This window comes from Apodemus sylvaticus, chromosome 18, assembly GCF_947179515.1.
Source record: "Apodemus sylvaticus chromosome 18, mApoSyl1.1, whole genome shotgun sequence".
NCBI lineage: Eukaryota > Metazoa > Chordata > Mammalia > Rodentia > Muridae > Apodemus > Apodemus sylvaticus.
Window position 1 is genome coordinate 45681959 of NC_067489.1, and position 20628 is coordinate 45702586.

Consider the following 20628-nt stretch of genomic DNA (forward strand, 5'->3'; position numbering starts at 1 on the left):
CCTCTGTTTCTCCTGCCTTCCCCTCTTTCCAAGAACTTGAATTTGAAGCATGTGCCACCAAGCCTAGTTTATGTGTGGTTGCGGATACAACTCAGGGCTTTGTGCATGCTAGCCAAGCACTCTCCCACATGAGCTACACGCCTACATTTATAATGTATGTGCTGTGTGGTGCTTGAAATGGGCTCTGTTCCCAGCCTTTGGGAATGTCAACTGATGACCAGGACACGTGAAAAAGGAAGACAGCTAAACACTGCTGAAAAACTCGTAAGGGCATGAGGAGTATTTATTTCTGCTTTCTTTTTCTTCCCAAGTAATCTACTTTTTATCCTTCATTATCTCCTCTCTGCAAGGCATGGGTATTTTCAAATACTGACTTGGAAACGGTGACTGAGTATACTTAGGAAGCCAAGATATATCTTTCCAATACTCTTATTTTCAAAGACAGGACAAAATCAAAGAAACATCACTCCAATCGTGACCATTGATCACGAGCATTTAATGGTGTAACAGTCTCAATTTAACATTCCAAATTGTCCCAAAAGCCAAAAGGGATGCTACCTAGCCAACATGGACATTTCCTCTAGCTATTTCTAGAGGGATGGTAGAGACTTGTCAGTGAGAGAAGGCTTAAGACAGGTTAGAGATGGCAACTTTATGGTCCTGATTTTTTAACCAAGCATCTTTGGAGGCTCTGACATGTGGGCAAGCATGCAAATAGAATGTCAGAAACACAGTAGGGGCAACGGGATTCCTTCCCACCAGCACCAGTTGGTTTGTGAGAAGGTTCACACGCCACAGCTTGGTTTATGATGTCAGGTGTGCTAGAAGATGTATTTTAGTTTTTATTTTTCTCTCAAATCATTCATTTACATTTCTCCAAATATTCACAAAATCAAACTACAGTATTTTTGAGTGAGAGTTCCCCCCCCCCTTTCATTTTTCTTTCTCAATACAGACTAAACAGAACTTGTGGGGAGACACAACCAAACTCTTGGACAGATTAATTATCAAGAATCTACTTAGCTGGGTGGTGGTGGCGCATGCCTGTAATCCCAGCACTTGGGAGGCAGAGGCAGGTGGATTTCTGAGTTTGAGGCCAACCTAGTCTACAGAGTGAGTTCCAGAATAGCCAGGGTTACACAGAGAAACCCTGTCTCGAAAAAAAAACCAACCAACCAACCAACCAACCAACCAACCAAACAAACAAACAAAAGAATCTACTGGAAGTCTCTTGGTAAAGTCTCATTGATTTTTATCTTGGCTTACAATAAATCACATTACTGGCAGTTTTGGTAACTCTTTCTAGAGCCACTCCCCTCCCCTTTTTTTTTTCCATAAACTGCTGTGTACAATTCACTCACAGATGAATCTGTAGAGAGGCACTCATATAGTGATTTCACCAAAGATGGGGAATTTACACTCTACTAGGCCCAGTACTGTAACAACCAACACTAAAATTCAGCATGAGGAGCACATAACTCCAAGGCTTTCCTGATCTTCCAATGATCTCTTTATTTTGCTCTACTAATTCCAATCCTACGGTGTTCAGAGGATAAGAAGCTGTGGTAGTGTAATCAGCGTGAGGATGGACAACCGTAATTGTGGGCAAGGTCTTACCATTCTGAACATCCAGGACGTGATGCTTGTCCAGCGTCCAGCCGCCCATGTTAGAAGCATCCAACTCATAGCCTTGCAAAACGGCAGTCCTCTTCTCCCACAGCGTCAGGTCCAAGCACGACTCGTACTCGTACCCAACGGACACTGTAAGTGAGGTAAACCACAGCTCATCCTCTCAGCCGGACAGGAAAAGGAAGTTGTTTTATGATTTGGAAGGAAACTCGCAATTGTGATCTGAGTTAATAGCTCTCTTCATTTATTATCAGGTCATTTTTATGTAAGGAGATTTGAGCATATGGGAGATAAGAACAACCAACTCCAAATGTTATCTTATACTGATTTAATAGAAATTAATACCCCATTCCCCCATTACTCTTACGAGGGATTATTAGCACGATATTAAGTTCAGACTGGGAAACTAGTTAAATGATTAGAACCAGTTAGTAGCAAATTTTAGCCAAACAAAACCAACCAAAAATAATATGTTATATAAATAATCCAAACTGTTTAGTCCTTAAGAATTTTAGTCATGGAACATATTTATGGTAGGTATTTATTCATTAATCGTGAATTAATGCCAATTCACAATTAAAAGACTTTAGAGTTCACAATGAACCAAGGATTGGTAACTGACTGGTGAGAACAAATTCAAATCTAAATTAGATACTTTCTTTGAGGGACCAAAAAAGCTATTTTCAAGTAAAGGTGAAGTTATAAAACCCGTGATTTCCTTTAGCTGCTGATGTCCTGCTTGACCTTGAAGTTACACTTGACATGTCAAGCTCTGGTGTCCAGTCACCCAGAGAAACAAGTGACTTGGTGTTTCCAGATGTGCCTCCCACTGGCCCTCTGGGCAGAGGAGCTGAAGTAATTCTTGGATTCCAACTTTGTTTGACCTTCTACTAAACATTACGATCGAAACCCTTTCATGGTCAAACATTAAAACAATAAAAACTAGAGAGGTCAGGACATAAAGGGAGGAGAAAAATAAACAGAAAAGGAAACAGCAGGAAAAGAAAGAAATGGGAAAACAGTAACCAAGAGAAAGGACACAGTGACCCCAGATTCCTAAGATGGTTCCATGAAAAAGCTAATGGTCTTTCCTCTCTTTGTATGCGATACATTCCTTTCCCCAAGGTGGATCAAAAACAGCCTGTCTGTGACTTCCCTAGATGGGATTTCAGCTACTGAAGTTTATCTCGCTTACTTGCCATAGGTTCCTGGTCATTTCTTTCTAATTCTGACCTTGACTGCTTTTCTTCAGTGCAGAGGGAATATCCATGACACTCACCAACTGCCTCTGACAGGCCGTAGACTTTCTGATTATATGCGTCCGTCTTATCCCAGATGAACGTGTAAGCCAAGTTTGGTGAGGCAGGAAACCACTTCTGGAAGAGTCTCCCAACCACGGCTACCATCAGATGCACCTTCATGAGGTTGAACGGTATGACGGCCTGGGTCATGGTGATCTTAAGAACTGACTTGTATCCTGCCGCTCTGGAACTCAGGTAGGAAAGTTTCAAATCCGTCCCTGGGATTGTGGTCTCTTCATGCAGGACCTATGTTTGAAACAAGCACAAGCTCTTAACTGAGATCGTGGATGCCTAGCTTGAGAAGATAGAGTGAGCAGGACCCAGCAGAGTGCAGAAAATAAGACACAGCAGGCTCGCTATTCACAAATAATATCTGCGCTGTTATCTAATAATTCCAAAACAACGCCACTACCAGCCTAGTGCTCTCCAGAAAGCTTCTTGTCATTTATTTGGAGTTAATCATATTCTTCAGCTGTTGGTACCTGGACTTGTCGATCTTTAGTTACAGTAGATTCTGACTAATGCATCTTCTCTTCCGGTCACTTGGAGAATAGAGCTGACATTTGAACAGTGGTCACCTCAGAACAGAGATGTATCATTAGCTGGTCCCTTAGAGGCTAAGGCTAAATAAGCCTATGGCCTCATTAGCCTACCTGGGTCACTTAACAGGAAGCTGGGAATGACAGCAAGGAACACAGACACATCTGGGTTAAATTGTAGTTGATTCCAGACACACGTTGAGAGGTATTGTAACAACAGCACATCCTCATAATTACATATTGAACCACACTGAACTACCTTAAAACCACTGAGTTTCAATAACATGGTAAATGAGCTAATGTTTTAAAGCTGTGTGTATTATTTCTCCCGGAGAGTAACTAAAATGCACATGTGAGATAAAGCACACTTCGGATGTCTGACTGCAAAAAGCTACTTGTATCCACGTAAGGCTGCCTCAATTATACATTACATGAATTTTTAACCCTATGTTTAGCTGCCCATGTGAATAGCTCAATGGATGGTAACAAATTTATGGGGATGAAAGACACCTTATACCCACATAGTAATCTAACCATTTTGAAATACATTGCGTAGTATATTAAAAAATTTAAAGCATTTTCCAAATAGACTCCTTCTACTAATGTTCTTATTAGCTTCATAACTAATAATGGATCTTTATAGGTTTATCATGTGTAACTGTAATGTGCAAGGTTACCTTTGTTAAGAACCTGTGCCTATCTCACCACTAAAAATGCTTCTTCAGCAGATGAATGCTATGCTGGGTTGTCTATGCTCGGTCCAGGAAGGGGTACTATTAGAAGGTGTAGCCCTCTTGGAGGAGGCGTGTCACTGTGGGTGTGGGCTTTAAGACCCTCATTCTAGCTTCCTGGAAGTCAGTCTTCCACTAGCAGCCTCCAGATGAAGATGTAGAACTCTCAGTTCCTCCTGCACCGTGCCTGCCTGGATGCTGCCATGTTCCCACCTTGATGATAATGGACTGAACCTCTGAACCTGTAAGCCAGCCCCAGTTAGATGTTGTCCTTCTAAGAGTTGCCTTGGTCATGGTGTCTGTTCACAGCAGGAAAACCCTAAGATACCATATATGGAATTCAAACCAAGTAACCGGTGTCTAAAAACAACCACTTCTTCTACCACGAATGAGATGGTATTCCTAAATGTTAGCATATGTCACTGTATACACTAATCACTCGGTCACGAGTGACTGCCTTTTCCGAGATAAAAATCTTGCAACAGTGGCTGCGTGTTCCCTACACCTCTCACGAAGCGAAGTGAGAGTGCTGCACATTTGAGTTGCTGTCTCCCCATTTGCATTTCTGAAGTAAAACTCCAGGTACTGTGGACATGGCTATCATCAGACTGTATAACCAAACACACAGGAATGGACTGAAGCAACTCCCACTCGGGTCTGTAAGGCAGCTGGCACAAAGAGAAGAGATGTGAGGTAACAGGCTACAAAGGCACAAATCTAATGCGTTGGTTTAACACAGCCAAGGTCCTCACTAACTAAATCTGCAGATGGGATTCAGTCCTTGAACCATCTTGAATGGTTTATGAATAAACCAAACCTTTGTAGTTTCTTATTGTTTATCCTTCCACCCTATCCAATCAGAAACTTCTTAAAGCTCCTCTACGTCTAAGAAAACCTGTGACAGGATGAGATGTCAATGCATTCATTTGAAAAGCAGACTTCTGTGTATCCTGAGTGGCCCAGAAAATACAACCTATTTCCTCTTAATTTCCTTTCAAAATAATTTCCCATACATTTGATAGTCTTCCTACTTGCAAGGGAATTGATTAATAACCACTTCCTGTGACCTGCTAGGACTTGCTAACTCTATTTCAAAATATCATGTTATTCTTAATTTTAATAACCGATTATTGTCTCTGTCATCATTAACCTACATCCACGGAACAAATATCTGTAATTTAGTTCATTAGAGCGTGCATTTCTCCTATGTAATTGAACCTTACCATGTTATATTTTATTACTTAGGAAATATAAATCCTGCCAAAACGGGAAGATACATCCTAAAGCCTACTTGTGCCAGCTGGATAATTTGTGAACGTTATTCTGGATGCTTTAAGCACTCACGAGTTTGACGGTCTATATCTGTCTATTGTTTCCTTGATGCAATTTCTGCCCTTTTCCATAGCTATGCGCACCTGCTGCCTGAGCTCTGGCCACACAGACATGCACATAAAGCCAACAGGAGTCTGTCTGCTCATGATAACTGTCTCCTGTCATATCTTGCGACTTGAGTTAGCCAGATCCTTGCTTCCAGACTGTTGGATGGGATTTTTCCTCTGTCTCTTTCCTCCCTTATTTAAATTCTTGTCCTGCCTTGATGATGATGATGATCTGTTTTACATTTATTCATTTATCTCGTGTATGGGTGGGGTGAGCGGGTTGTGTAGGGAGATCAGGGGACAATCTGAAGGAATTGGTTCTTTCCTTCTGCCATGTGGGTGCTGGGGATCAAATGCCAGCCAACAGCTTTGCTCAATGGGCCAGCCCACCAATTTCCATCTATCTCTTTGGCTACTATGCTGCTGTCACTCATTTCTCCACAGGGCCTCTGTCCTCTCTCCTGTCTCATCACTCTGTGGAGACAGCCCCCTCAGCAATGCTGCTCTGGCTTACTCAGGGATTGTCCTATGTCTTGAACTTCCCACTGTTCATTCAGATCTTTACTGCATCTGTACTGACAGGGTTTGTGTCCTGGGCGTCTTTAAACCTCCTTAGGTACTCTGTACCTCACACCTGCTGTGTGAATGACTTGCAAAAGGACTACATGCCTTCGTGGACTTGTTGCCTATTTGAAACACATCATTGTGGGTAGATTTCTTTAGAAGTCTGTCAACCTCTGGACAGATACTGCTTCTGAATAAGGTCGTTTTAGAACTGAGAAGTTACGAGTTACAAGGTGGACCCGGGGAAGGAGGAATCAAGTCGAGTAAGATCACCTTGAAGTTCCCAAGCATCAGCTCAAAGTTGACTTGGACATTAAAATCTCTGTGATGTCATTCCCACACCAGGGATAATAGTGTTTGCCAGGAGAGCATTTTTATAACCTCTACATCTCTGTCTAGCCTCTCACCATGTCTGTCTGCACCTCCTTGTCACATCCATACTATAAGTGCAGACAGACCCCCAAGATTCCTACCCTTACCTTCAACCACCCCCTGGACTCACCCTCGACGTTTCCACTGACAGTGCGGGCTTGGCAGAGAGGTCACTTCCAACTATCACAATAGAGGATGCCCACTTCAACCCGCCTTCCCCTGCTTCGGAATTTCTAATAAGCCTCATCTTAACTTGAAGCACAGTAAGGGTTCCGTTTCTTCACTCTTTGGTGGTTAAGCTCGCCAAGGGCAGGTACTCTGACTGGTTTACGACTGGTCCCCACTTACAATGACTGCTATAGAACGAGCATTTCATACATGTTGCATGAATGAATGTGATAGAGTTGGTGTGTGGGCTTGCACTTTAACGATTTTCCTAATATTATCGTTACTATTATTATTGTTATTATTGGTGTAGTACTGAGGACTGAACCCAAGAATCATACATGCTAGGCAAGTTCTTTACCAATGAGTGATGTTCCCAGTGCCCTTTACTATTGATACGACTGCTGGAAACTGAATTCTGGTCCTCAGGGAGACCAGCAAATTCTTTATAACAGCTGAGGCATCTTTTTTTTTTTTTTTTGAAACAAGTTCTCAGTAGGTTGTCCAAAGGCAGCTTTGAATTCATTCCGTAGCCTGAGAAAGTCTTGAACCTATAATGCAACTACCTTGACCTCCTGAACAGCTGGAATTACAGGCCTGCACCATTGGCCTGGCTTTGAACCACAGTTTTATTTTGCATTTCAGAATAATATTCATAGCTGGGGGCTGGAGAGATGGCTCAGCGGGTAAGAGCACTGACTGCTCTTCCAAAGGTCCTGAGTTCAAATCCCAGCACCCACATGGTGGCTCACAACCATCCATAAAGAGACCTGACACCCTCTTCTGGTACATCTGAATATAGCTACACTGCACTCACATATAATAATAAATAAATCTTTAAAAATATATTAAAAAAATTCATAGCTGCCATACCTAATGGCCTACCTTTAAGATCTGAAAGTTATATCTAAATATGGGGGAAGGAAACAATCTATAGGTATTTAATAGATAAACTGAATGTTATCTTTAACATGACTGTTTCTTTAAAACAGGTATTTTATTCATGTGGAGACTAGGGCATTAAGAGCTAAATTATTAGACTTTAAAACATGATAACTAAGGTTTTTAGTTAATACCTAGTAATACTTTCATGCCTACAATTATTATATCTATATTAAATTTTCCATGATAATCTTCAATTTTAACATGCTTTTCTATACTTTTCTATAATTTTATCAAAAATATTTTCTACATAAATCTTCAATTCTATCATAAAATGTTTCTACTTCCCCTTTCAATTAATTTAGCAAGTTTTTTTAATGTCTACCACTTTACTCTCCAATTTTTCATGAAAATTGTCAAGTTTAACGTGTTTTTCTATATATCTCTTCTATTTTATCAGAAATATTTTCCATGTGAATCTTCAATTTTATCATAAAATGTTTTTAACTTCCTTTTTCAATACAAGAACATGCTTTTCAAAAAAAGAAAGAAAGTTAATGTTTTTTGTCAAGTCACCTTTTCCAAGACACCTTTTCCTACTCTAAGACACATATCACACGTTACAGCAGTAGGAGGGCACTAGAATCCTGAGAGTGTTAAAGGCTATTTGCAACCCACAGCTGGAAGTGCTTCCATGTGAAGACTGCCGCTGTAATGGCTTACCTGTGTCTCGGGGATGATGGGGCTGTCCTCAGGGGAAGACCTGAAGAAGGTGGATAATGGCGAAGACACAATGATGGGACTTGGCCTCACAAATCCGCTGAGGTCACAGCTGGGAATGTCGTTTTCTTCTTTCTTCATGACAAGGGTATCCATCACATAAAAGACATTCCAGGGAATCCACACAGTGTGGTACTGAGTGAGGAACGGGGAACGCTCGAATACCAAAGTCAGAGAAGCGCCACCATTTGCCACCAGGTCAAACCTAAGGACAGATAAGATGCACTTGGTTTGATTAAGTTAGTGAGCTGTCACCATCCAATAATTAACTTAGTGAGCTGTCACCACCCACTGACTAACTAAGTTAGTCAGCCATCTCACGATACAGTGACTTAGTGAGTCATCACTGTAGAAAAACTAAGTTAGTGAATATGGCTAAGTCAGTGAGCTGTAACCATACAACTAAGTTAGTGTCTGTCATACAGCGACTAAGTTAGTGAGTTGCCACCTTACAATGACTAACTTAGCTGTCACCATCCAGTAACTAAGTTAGTGAGCCGTCACCGTTCAATAACTAAGTTAGTGACTGTCATACAGCGACTAAGTTAGTAAGTTGCCACCTTACAATGACTAACTTAGTGAGCTGTCACGGTACAAAGACTAATGCTCTCCTCAAGTTAAGATGGCTCATAAATAATCTTCCCTCCTAATTTTTATAGACAACAGTTTCCAATCTCTGCATGCAAACATCCTTGTCTATTCACTGAGCTATCTATTTGCATTTGCCTAACTTCCCATCTAGTCTTTAGAACCATCTGGACTTAGTTACAGACAGCAAGAAACATCACTAATAAATATTTCAACACAAATATTTCAACACAAATGTCTTCAAAGATAAAACCCATTCTCCGACAGAACCACAGGATTATATCACGCCTCAGAAAATGGGATGAACTTTCATGGCCCATGGGTATACGCCTCGCGATCTCTGCTTCCTGTACTGTCCTGGGTTTTTTTTTTTTTAAGAGTCTGAGAGTTGTTGCCTTTCTATTAGAAAAGATGACAGACTAAGGCGTCCTTCCCACAGGGACAGCGGGATGCAGTCCACTCACATTCCATCCTGGCGGGTAATAGTGTAGCCATACTCTGAGTAATGTAAAAACGACACGTTGACGCCAATAAGCGGGGTCCCGTCAGCGGTTAGTACTTGGCCTCTGATGACGGACGCAAGGCTGTGGGAAAAGTACAAGAGACTGAATGAATCTCTGTCTTCTCTGGCCAACATTATCATGATTTATAGATAATTCAGGACAAAGGTAAAAAACATCACTATCATAAACAATCAAGCTCTATTCACAAAAAGGCAGATCTCAAACAGCCCCTAGACCATCTTCCTTTAAATTCAGTGTAATTTACTTCTCAAATGCCTGGTGTTCACCCTGAGTTTTAATTTGCTGCGATCTATTTTTTTTTTTTTTGGAGCATTATCAAGACTAGTAATTTTAAAAATTATAAACGATGCCTTTTTCATATATCATATATATGACTTCTTGAAGAAATGTATCCTTTCCAATGAATTCTGGGGCAGTCTGTAAATCTGCTGGGACCACGAGGTACAAGATTTAAGGGGGCTATGAGAAACATGTGTGTAATAGCTTCTAGTTTGCTGCTGGGTCTCAATGCATTAGTGCCGTCAATGACTGCAGACCCAGGAGTTCTGCGTAAATCATCTTCCTTTGCTCAGCGAGACGCGAGACACCTGCTTTCAGTTTCTGGTTGATTTTCAGGTCATTACTGCTCTGTAAAACACCAGGCAGACAGCTTACGCAACCGCACTGCCGTGCCGTTAGCAGCTCTATTACATTAATTCATAATTTATATTATTTAGTGAGCTCAGCTAAAAAAAAAAAAGTGCACTTGTGTTTTGCCTTTTGGGGTCTTTTCATCATGCCTTCTGAAATGTTTCCAACTGTGGTTAAAAAAAAATCAACTAGTTAAATGAAGATTTATTGACTCCTTAACGGGATGTCCTGTTAAGTCTCAGGTAGTGAAATTGACAAAGTATGTGAACAGTGTAAAAAATGCTCAAAATGGGAAGTTTGATGAAGAATTTTGCAAAAAAAAAAAAAAAAAAAAAGGAACCAAAAAAACCATACATAAGCAGTTTTCTCAAAAACACCCTTCAGCATTTCACAGAAAGCGGGCAGAACTGTTCTTACGACCCTTACGAAGTCTATAGAAGGAAAGTAAGCATTAACCTCTTATTGAACGGACTTTCTCCAGGGAGCACGTGGGTGCTATCCGATCCAATCAGGAAACTGATTCGGTCATAGAAGGACTTGGCAGCTTGCTGAGATGGTGTCTGAAGGCTTTGGCTAATGATATCCTGAGGATCAGGCAAGCCACGACAGTAGGGCTGGTTTTGGCAGGAGCTCTGGAGGCAGCAATCAGGATCCATGCAGTCAATGAGTCCATCTGCAGAGGCAGCAGCAGACCAGTTAGCCAGTTAGCCGGTTAGCCGGATAACCGGTTAGCCGGATCTCCGTGTGCCGTGCACAGCACGGGGTGACTTGCGTCTACTGCCTGGTTTGTTTCTTGTCAGTTAATTTGCCACTGTGCATCTGCTAGCTATCTCTATGAGGCATCCTTTTGAAGCCTGACAGAACTACAGACATTGTACTCGCATCAGTTTTTACAGGAAGTAAAGAGCTAGCTTGAGAAAGGTCGAAAGTAATCATGTTTAACATTTATTCCCAGCGAGGAATGTGCATTACTGATTGGAAAACCTTATTAGCAGGAAGGAATCAAGACTAGTTGTAAACACAATTATTGAAGCCGTCTATGTTTTAGAGAAATTCCCCACGAGTTCCCATACTAGGCACATAGAGAAAACAGACAAGGACCCGTGTACGTTGAAGCTCTAAAGTTCAGAAAAGGACTGCAAAGGGAGAGATGGGAAGGGACTATCACAAACATGCTAACATGAAGTGGATGAGTCCAGCCAGTCATCTAGCATAGAAACAGTTCTCCTAAGAAGGGTAAATCACGTTCTGGCAGGGAGTAAGGCATTTCTCAAATTGATCTTTATTCTTTGCTACCCCTACAATGCAGTATTATTAAAAAAAATAGCAAATATAAATTCGTCATGATCATGGAGGTTATAAAAATATCAACCAAGAAACATGGACCTATGATATTCGTGACGTAAAGAAGCATGGGTACAGTCACTGATGTCTTCGTTAAGAATATTACAAAGGAACTCTTGGTGGCTTTCACAGTCACGTGCCGCATGCCACAGTTCTGTAACCAGGAGCTGCATGTAAGACAGTGCTCTCAGAAGACCTAGGGCTGCTGCATGCATGCCCCGTGTGCTGCCAGCCATAGAAAACTGGGCTGCAAGGAATATGCCATCAAGAGCATAATATTTAATAGTGATAATAAATGATTATGTTGCTGGTTGATTATTTGTTCGATGATATCATTTGCCATCACTTCAGAGTATGTTCCGTCCGAGGTAATGAAAAGGCTATTTTAAATGATGTGTCATGTTAGGACAACAGAAGCTCCTCATGTCTCAAGATCATGTCTTTAGCATTAGGGGATAAGCGAAAGCCTTCTATGTCTAGGTTTCCGGACGACACTCAGAAGTCTGTGCAGTGATCTGATGGTCCGGTGATGCTGGTCTCAGAATGCAACTTGGGCCTGAATATATTCTGTGTGACTCTTATCACCAACCATGTGATATGTGAGTGGCTGTCAGTCACTGCTATGACCCGCCCTTTAAGCCTGTTAAATACATAAAACTGGACCACTTGGTAACTGGATCTCCTAGAATAGATTAATGAAAAATAGTGTGACGCCATCAAACATTCTTGGGGAACTGACAAGACAGTTTGAAGCCACTTTACAAGTAAGGAGCAGGCGATCTTATGGCAAACCCAGATGAAAAAATATTTAGATGATGTGTATGTTTTATTTATACAAATTAAAAAAACTACTTTCAGTATTTAAAAAGTATCCTAATAATTTATTTGCTTTGTGCCATACTTAGTTTGCCCTTTCCTTATCCGATGGCAAACCGAGACAGAAGGAGGTAACAGTGCTATTAAGCTGGTAGGATGGCTCAGTGGGTAAACGTGCCTGCTACCAAGGTTTGTGTCTGACCCGAGTTTGATCCCCAAGACGCACATGGTGGAAGTAGAGAACTGACTCCCGAAAGCTGTCCTCTGACCATCACATGCCTGCTGTAGTACATGCACAGTCTTCAAAATAAATAAAAACATACTAAATTCTCTTAACAAAAGAAATAGATTAAAGTTCCAGTCCGGGAGGAGAAGAGCAACAAAGGAGAGGTAAGAAGCAATGAGGTGTGTGGGGTAGAGCCTTAGTCACTGTGTCTGCTTGAAGGAGAACAGAGAAGGCCTCCCGTTTTCTTCCTTCACTCCTGCTCTTCCTTGATTTCTCATTTCAACATCTCCCTTCTCCAGCTCTCAGACCACCACACGCATACGCACACACACTCCCTGCACTGTGGTCCAGAAATTTCAGTGACTAAAAGTGTCAGCATGAGAGAGAGCCTCTGCCTCTCTGTCTCTGAGGTCCACGGGGTGGAAACCTAAGGTTGTGGAGTAAAGATGGCTGTAGTCATCTTTCTGACCCCCTAGGACCTATCCCAGAATAAGCAGAGTCAAAGGCTTGAGCCAATCCCAGCAGGTCATAAACACGGTGGCCGCCTTGGGGTCTTTTAATAAGCTGCCCTTGGCCTTCTGGAAGCTAAGGCATTCCTTTTCACTTTAAAGTCTATTTGGGTTGGATGGTTTTGTAATCCCTTGAAATTGGAAGAAGCTGAGCTCATATACCTCACGGACCTGACACGTATTTATGATGCTGGTCTCTTCTTACGTAAGCATTTTAAATGATTGTGGTAGTTTCTAGACACACATAAATGAATGAGTCTGAATTTCTGATGAGAGATATTACATATTTTCTTTATGGGTGCCATTTTTATGCAGATATTGCATATTGTGGAGGTCATTGGGTTGCTGACTAGTTGAAGCAGCACACGCACTTCTTTGACAAAACTCTAAAATCATGTGTTAAGATAATCAAATGAAACCGAGCTTTGGAATTTCATGTAAATTTATCAAAGTATTTCTTTCCTACTGAAAAAGCCATAAAGATGAAAAATGTATAAATATTTCTTGATATTTCTAATGGAAGAAAGATGAGGCCATGCTGAGGCCTTATTCTTCATGAGGATATATTATAATAATAATGTGATAAGATTTTTTTTCTCTCCACCTCTCTTAGAATAGAAGCATAGATTTCAAGACCTAGTTCTCTCAAGAAGTAGATGATTGGCCTGTTGTTTCTATATCATTTTTGGCTTCAAAAACAAAATAAAACAACTCCTTAAAACCAACTTTAACCAATAAGTGGTGATTTATGAGCATATGTAGAGCTTCTATGGGGATTCTTTAGTATATGTTCTATGATCTATTTCACCTAGGTGAGTAGCTTTAGTGTATAATATATATATTATATTATATATTATATATATAATAATTAAACATTGCTCTTTTATATCACTCCGCATAAACCCTCCTCCACAAGGGGAAGTACCTTCAAATATTATATCAAATCTCCATTAATCTGGTGAATTGAGAGTTAACTGCACCCATCCCAATACTCCCCCAATGCCCTCTCTTAGGCAATATGTGGTCCAGCTGCCAAAGAGGAACGCTCTGATTTAGCCATTCATCTTTGTTAGTTTATAAAAAGCGAATGTACACCTGGCATGTCGTCTGCAGGTCATAAAACTGCACGAGATTGACACCTTCTGAACTAATCAGTTGGAAATGCATTTTTACAAGCCACTCTGCTAACATCCATCAGAGGAAGAATCTCATTTTCCACCGGCGAGATGCAGGGACACACTGTTTGTTATTTTTGTGCGGAGTTTATCAGTGAGTTGCCTAAGCAAGTGACGGATGGTTATGAATCTGGCTTCCTATAACTTGAGAAGACATTTTTCACTCTCTGTCTGCGCTTGCAGCAGAGAGCCTATCTGGTAGCACTAAGTTGATTACGCACTTGCCCAAATGTTCAGCGTTGCAAAATTGTCTCTGTGGAATAGCTTCTCGATATCACTGGGATTCCATGGTGGTCTCAGGGCTGTTACCTGGTGGCTTACATTTGGCCTGGAATAGCCGCCATTTTTAACAACATTAATCATAAAAAGCCGAAAGAGCAGAAAATGTCAAAGCTCACTGAATAGCAACGTTCATTATTAGTGAAGAGCCTTTCTTCACACCAGCTTGCGCTGCTGTCAGTGGTACTTGGATGTAAAGTAGATACGTAATTTCTGCTTTCCTCCTCTTGACGCCTCAGATTATTGCTTTAGTTAGATTCTGTCCATATTTCCAAGACATTCTTGTCTTCCCTGAGGCATCCGCTGGTGGTCTTTAACAGCGGTTAGTTAAGTTTATTTTTATAGATTGTCAAATAGTGGGTATTTTAGGTTTTGTGAGCTGTGCATCTATGAGGCAGTCCCTGTGAAGGAGCTTTGACAATACAGAAGTGGCTGAAGGCAACCACAGAGATGTAGTTAGAGTTCATTTACAAATATCAGCCTGTGGCCACAATGGCTAACCTGCTCTGGCCTCCAGCTTTCTACCCTGCCCTATTTTCTTTTTAAATAACATTTTAAATCACTTTACATCATCCTTGGTATATTTTTTCTGTCAGATTTAATCAGTATACCTTCAGTCAAGGTATTAAACTCGGGCTCTTTTCCTAGTTTACTTTGATAATGGCCTCCTGTTTCCCCAGACTCTCATCTTTTTTTTTTCTTTGAAGAATGGACATTTTAATTTATTTCTAAAATTTTTATCTATTGACTGGGAAAAAAATATAAGCCTTCTCTTTTCCTTAAGTCTAATTACTTGACTGCCTTTGCTGCTTACCTACTGCCAGGTCCCAATCCTGAGGCAGGACTGTGGCTGTGGGATTTTATCGGTGTGTCATGCACAGTTCATGACTCTTTCCAGTGATCATTTGGTAGCGTGTGTGTGTGTGTGTGTGTGTGTGTGTGTGTGTGTGTGTGTGTGTGTGTGGTTCCTTTCTGCACTACTGAATGGGATCTGACTTTCACCACATTCTTGTTCTATGGGAACCAGTGCTGTCTTGGTGCCTTCAAGTTCACATTCATATAAATTCTACACTCTTGGCTCCTGTGGGATCAATTTTTGACCTATAAAAGTCTGTCTTCTAGTTCAATAGATGCCCCAGTGTAGGGAAACCTACAGTGTAGGGTGGTGGGGAGGCGTGAGTGGGTAGGTGGGTGGAGGAATACCATCATAGAAGCAGGGGGAGGGGAAATGGGATAGGAAGTTTCTGGGAAGGGGGGAAACTGGATAAGGGGATAACACTTGGTATGTAAATAAATTAAAAAAAAAAAAAGAAAAAATGCTCTGTGCTGATCTGTCTTCTAGATCTTTCTAGGTGCATATCATATAGGCATGAGAAGCCAAACGTATCTCAAATATCTAATATGTCCCAAGCACAATGTCTTTCCCTGCCTCTCCAGACTTGTTCCTTCCCCTGTATTTCCAATTACATGAATAGTACCAACCAATGTATCTACATCACGTTTTCTTTGTTAAAGAATTATATTTCTTATCTGTGTGTATGCATGTGTGTGCCACGTGTGCATGCACACATTCATGCTCTCATCTAGTAGATAAAGTTGTTTGGACATGGGCCCCAGGGACTACCTGTTTCTGTCTCCCCAGCAGTGGGAATTATATGCTACCACAGCTGGCTTTAAATTTTTTTTAAAAGCATGCACTCGAAAGAACAAATCCAAGTCCTTCACCTTGCAGGCAGGAAGTTTATCTGAATAAGAGATATGCCTTGTGGGTTGTCTTTGTATTCCTTTCCCATCCCAGACACTATCTGTTCCTCAAGTTCTTGTATGTTCTTCACTCCAGTAGTTATTTAAAAGTGCTACTCATCAGGGCTGGAGAGATGACTCAGAGAGATGAGGCTGCTCTACCAGAGAACCTGGGTTCAATACCCAGCACCCACAGGGCAGTGTACAACTGTCTGTAACTCCAGTTCCCGGGGATCTAACACGCTCACACAGACACATGAAAACATACAAAACAGTGAAATACCAATGGACATAAAACAAAGATAAATAATTTAAAAAGTGCTACTCATCAACTATAGATATTAAGAAAGCAAACAAACAACTACTCTCTCCAAAACCAGAAGAAACTATGACACATCTGTAAATCTATGTATAATCTTACAAGGCTCTTGTTCAGAAACCACCCCTAGAATTTATGAATGAAAAGGTAAATTGCATAAAACATTACTTCATATTAGTTGAGAAAATATCCATATGACAAAAGATACACACAATGCAGTCAATGGATATGTAAATCTTTCTGTCTCTGTCTGTCTCTGTCTGTCTCTGTCTCCCTCTCTCTCTGTGTCTCCGTCTCTCTCTCTCTCTCTCTCTCTCTCTCTCTCTCTCTCTCTCTCTCTCTCTCTCTCTCACACACACACACACACACACACACTTACCACACATTTACTATGCACCAGGAAAAAAGTTAACAACCACAAGACCCCCAATTACTAACAGTGTATGAGCAGTCAAATTAATTCGGATAACCATGTGATAGCAAACTTGTACATGGCAACCGAATCACTATGGCAACTGAATCACTAACCTCACTAGGAACCAACTGCCTTCCAAACCAGTAAGCACTTTTTCCAAGCCAATGCTCTACTATGGTACCTAGAGATGTTGAGTGCCAATCTGATAAAGTACTCTGGGAGGGGGTACTTAGCAATCTTTGATGGTTCTGTTTGTCTTTACCATCTCCCCATCTCTTACCATTGCTATTACCCACCATTTTATTTACTTAGCTTATATTTTTAAACTTGCTTCAGTGGACTCTCTCTGAAATCTGGAGTTGCTTTGGTGGAGGGGATCACTGTCAATTCCCCAGAGCGGAGATCTTTGTCAGAGACCTTATCATGAGGAAAAGACGCCCCTTTGCTTCAAAAGGCCACAGCCACCCAGTGCGCACAGCAGCTGTTTGAACCTTAAAAAGACATGGCCGTAGGTTTGCTTTCTGTGAGTGCATAGATATTAAGAGTGCATAAGGACTCGGCTCCATCTATTGTACTAGTGGTCCCCTCTTCCTGCTCCTTTAGAAGCTCGTGTCCATTGTTTGGAAATCTGAGAGTCACTATGTCTGAAAGTCAACAGGAAGGAGGACCCAGGAAGGCAAGGACCCGTACCTTCTTAGTGACCTTAGTGACCCAGGAAGGCAAGTGACTGGTTCCTTCTTAGTGACCTTAGTGACCCAGGAAGGCAAGGACCCGTACCTTCTTAGTGACCTTAGTGACCCAGGAAGGCAAGTGACTGGTACCTTCTTTATAATCAGACAGTGGTGATGGGGTTAGTCAGAGACAGAAAAGGAAAACTAGCGTGGAGTAATAAAAAAAAGACTGGCAGAAGAAGATATTTGGCTATTTCCCTGTACATGCTCCATTTAGTCTAAACACACATTTGTCTACTTACCTACAGATCTACCTACCTACTTATCTACCCATCCACCCACCCACTCACCCATCCATCCACCCATCCACCCATCCATCCACCCATCCATCCATCCATCCACCCACCCATCCATCCACCCATCCACCCATCCACCTACCCATCCATCCATCCATCCATCCATCCATCCATCCATCCATCCATCCACCCATCCATCATCTGTCTGTCTGTATTAGTCAGGGTTTCTAGTCCTGCACAAACATCATGACCAAGAAGCAAGTTGGGGAGGAAAGGGTTTATTCAGTTTACACTTCCATACTGCTGCTGTTCATCATCAAAGGAAGTCAGGACTGGAACTCAAGCAGGGCAGGAAGCAGGAGCTGATGCAGAGGCCATGGAGGGATGTTCCTTACTGGCTTGCTTCCTCTGGCTTGCTCAGCTTGCTTTCTTATAGAACCCAGGACTACCAGCCCAGGGATGGCACCACCCACAATGGGCTGAGCCCTCCCACCTTGATCACTAATTGAGAAAATGCCCCACAGCTGGATCTCATGGAGACATTTCTTCAAGGGAGGCTCCTTTCTTTGTGATAACTCCAGCCTGCATCAAGTTGACACACAGAACCAGCCAGGTCTCATTCTCTCTCTCTCTCTCTCTCTCTCTCTCTCTCTCTCTCTCTCTCTCTCTCTCTCTCTCAATCATGTATCTATCCATCTACCATCTACCATCTACCATCTATTTATCTATCATCTATTTATCTATCATCTATTTATCTATCATCTATCTCTCTATCATCTATCTATCTATCTATCTATCTATGCATATTCATTATACATTGTGTTGTGCTTTATAAAGACATTTTAATATAAGCCTCTCACTTTAATCTATCTTTGTCACTTTTGGGAATGGTAAACCCACTTTCCATGTCTTTTTCAAAGACTGTGTTCAAACCAGAGCATACACACACACACATACACACACCCACACATACACCCACATGGTTTTGTTTAACTTCTGGCTAGAGCTGAATCAACATCTTTACCTGCTCCTCTTCAGTTACTTAATATGCCAAGTCAAGTTACTTAGAGGTGTGCTGGCTAACTCAATATTCTGACATCAAACCTAACGTAGATAACGGCTCTGCAACACCCCACTGCCTAGAGGTCCGAAAGTTTCTGTACCACCCTAATCTAAGCCTTCTGCCCTATTGTTCCTTTTGTCACACGACTCCCACTATCCTGAATAGACAGATCGTGTATCTTGATGGTCTTCAGTATGGCAGACACTGTCTCTAAGGCATGACCATGCACCTATATCAAAGAACCGTCTAGCCTGGGTGCCTGGATATGATGAAGGCAGCCCCAAGATTCCTTCTTTGAAGAACAACAAAATTAGGTTAGGGACAGCCATGCAAATTCCGTGAGATAATAGAGAATTCACAGGAGCGGTTCTATCAGCTCGGATTTGCCCTCGGAGAGAGAAACGAAGAGTTTCATGCTAATAAGACTAAACAGAGGGGAATGGGGCCAATTCACAGTTGATACATTTTTGAGGAAAAGGAGAAAACCTCCTTGGCTGATAATAATACCAAAGAGTTGATTAGCCCCTAAATTACTCTGCCTCGTCTCTACAGACCTGGCTTGCAGCTTGAGTCCCTCTGAGAGCAAGCAGGACCCCCTCAAAGTAATCTCCTTTTAGAGGACTACAAAAAACCTGGGATGCACAACCAAGGAGAAAGAGTCACTCTCCTCCCCTGGCGCCAGAGACAATGGGATTGGAGTTCTTTTGGGGAAAACAAGGAGTTAGGCTGCCATCTGGGCTATGTCTCGGAGAGGATTAACGCTGCCATTTCTGTGAGCATGTGATCGCTTGCGAGGAGTTTGGGCAACAAGGTATTATTAGCTAGGAAAGCTCTGAGGGGTAGCGGCTGCTGAATCCATTAAGGGTGGGGGCGGTGTGGGGGAAGGAAAGAAAGCTTTTTTAAGTAGGGTTACTGGCTTGTCTTGATAGCCAAGGGAAGATCGGCAAACAGTCTGCAAGAAAGTTAACAAGTGGCCTGTGGCAGAGAGCATGCTGATGCTGAGGTATGGGCTCAGCCACTGGAGGAGAGGAGCTAGGCCCCACTCTACAGGTCTTTGGCAACTTTCCAGGCCTAGTCAGGATAAGCACCCCGGAAACACAAGAGGGAAAACCCTGAGTGACAATGGCTGAGGCACACTGAAAATCCAAACACAACTTTTCACTTAACACCTTCAAAGCCTTTTATTTCTATTTTGTAGGTGAAGCAATCAGAGAGCTGAGCTCCAGATGAGGCCAAACGCTGTGCTCCTGGACTACCTCGAGACTACCTCCTGGAGGGAAGATCTGCCTGCCTCTGTAACATCTGAGCTCTCTAGCCAACACGGCTGTCCAGGGCGACCATCTTCCAGAAGAGCAGGCTTGGAGGGCTGAGGAGGCTGAAACCCGTTAAGGCCTCCAGGAGGTGATCTCAGACTCAGACAGCAACTCCACCCGCACCAGATCCCCTCCTCATGGTTTGTCAAAATTAAACAGCTGTCAGGGGCAACTATTCCATCACCAACTCCCACTCTCTATTCTCTGAAATTAAAATACAATAGCATGGGGGATGTGCTCAAAGGGGAGAGAATAATTATTCCTAGCCGAAGGCTTAAATTGGGTGGAACATTACAATCCCTTTATAGGGGTGTAAAGTTGACGATGAAAAGACAGTGAAACCCAGCTTCCAGGGGCTGCTGGTCTCTCTTCTTC

The 20628-nt window shown here is 42.0% G+C and overlaps 1 protein-coding gene across 1 annotated transcript in view; it reads right to left on the minus strand.

Annotated features, from left to right (window-relative positions):
* The window catches only part of Tenm3 (teneurin transmembrane protein 3), a 614692-nt gene that overhangs the window by 62492 nt on the left and 531572 nt on the right, over positions 1 to 20628 (minus strand). The window contains exons 16-20 of the mRNA XM_052162320.1: positions 10541 to 10757; positions 9395 to 9514; positions 8286 to 8547; positions 2909 to 3176; positions 1618 to 1761 (exon numbers count right to left, since the gene is read on the minus strand). Coding sequence (XP_052018280.1) covers positions 1618 to 1761; positions 2909 to 3176; positions 8286 to 8547; positions 9395 to 9514; positions 10541 to 10757 — 1011 coding nt within the window. The remainder of the gene's footprint in view (positions 1 to 1617; positions 1762 to 2908; positions 3177 to 8285; positions 8548 to 9394; positions 9515 to 10540; positions 10758 to 20628) is intronic.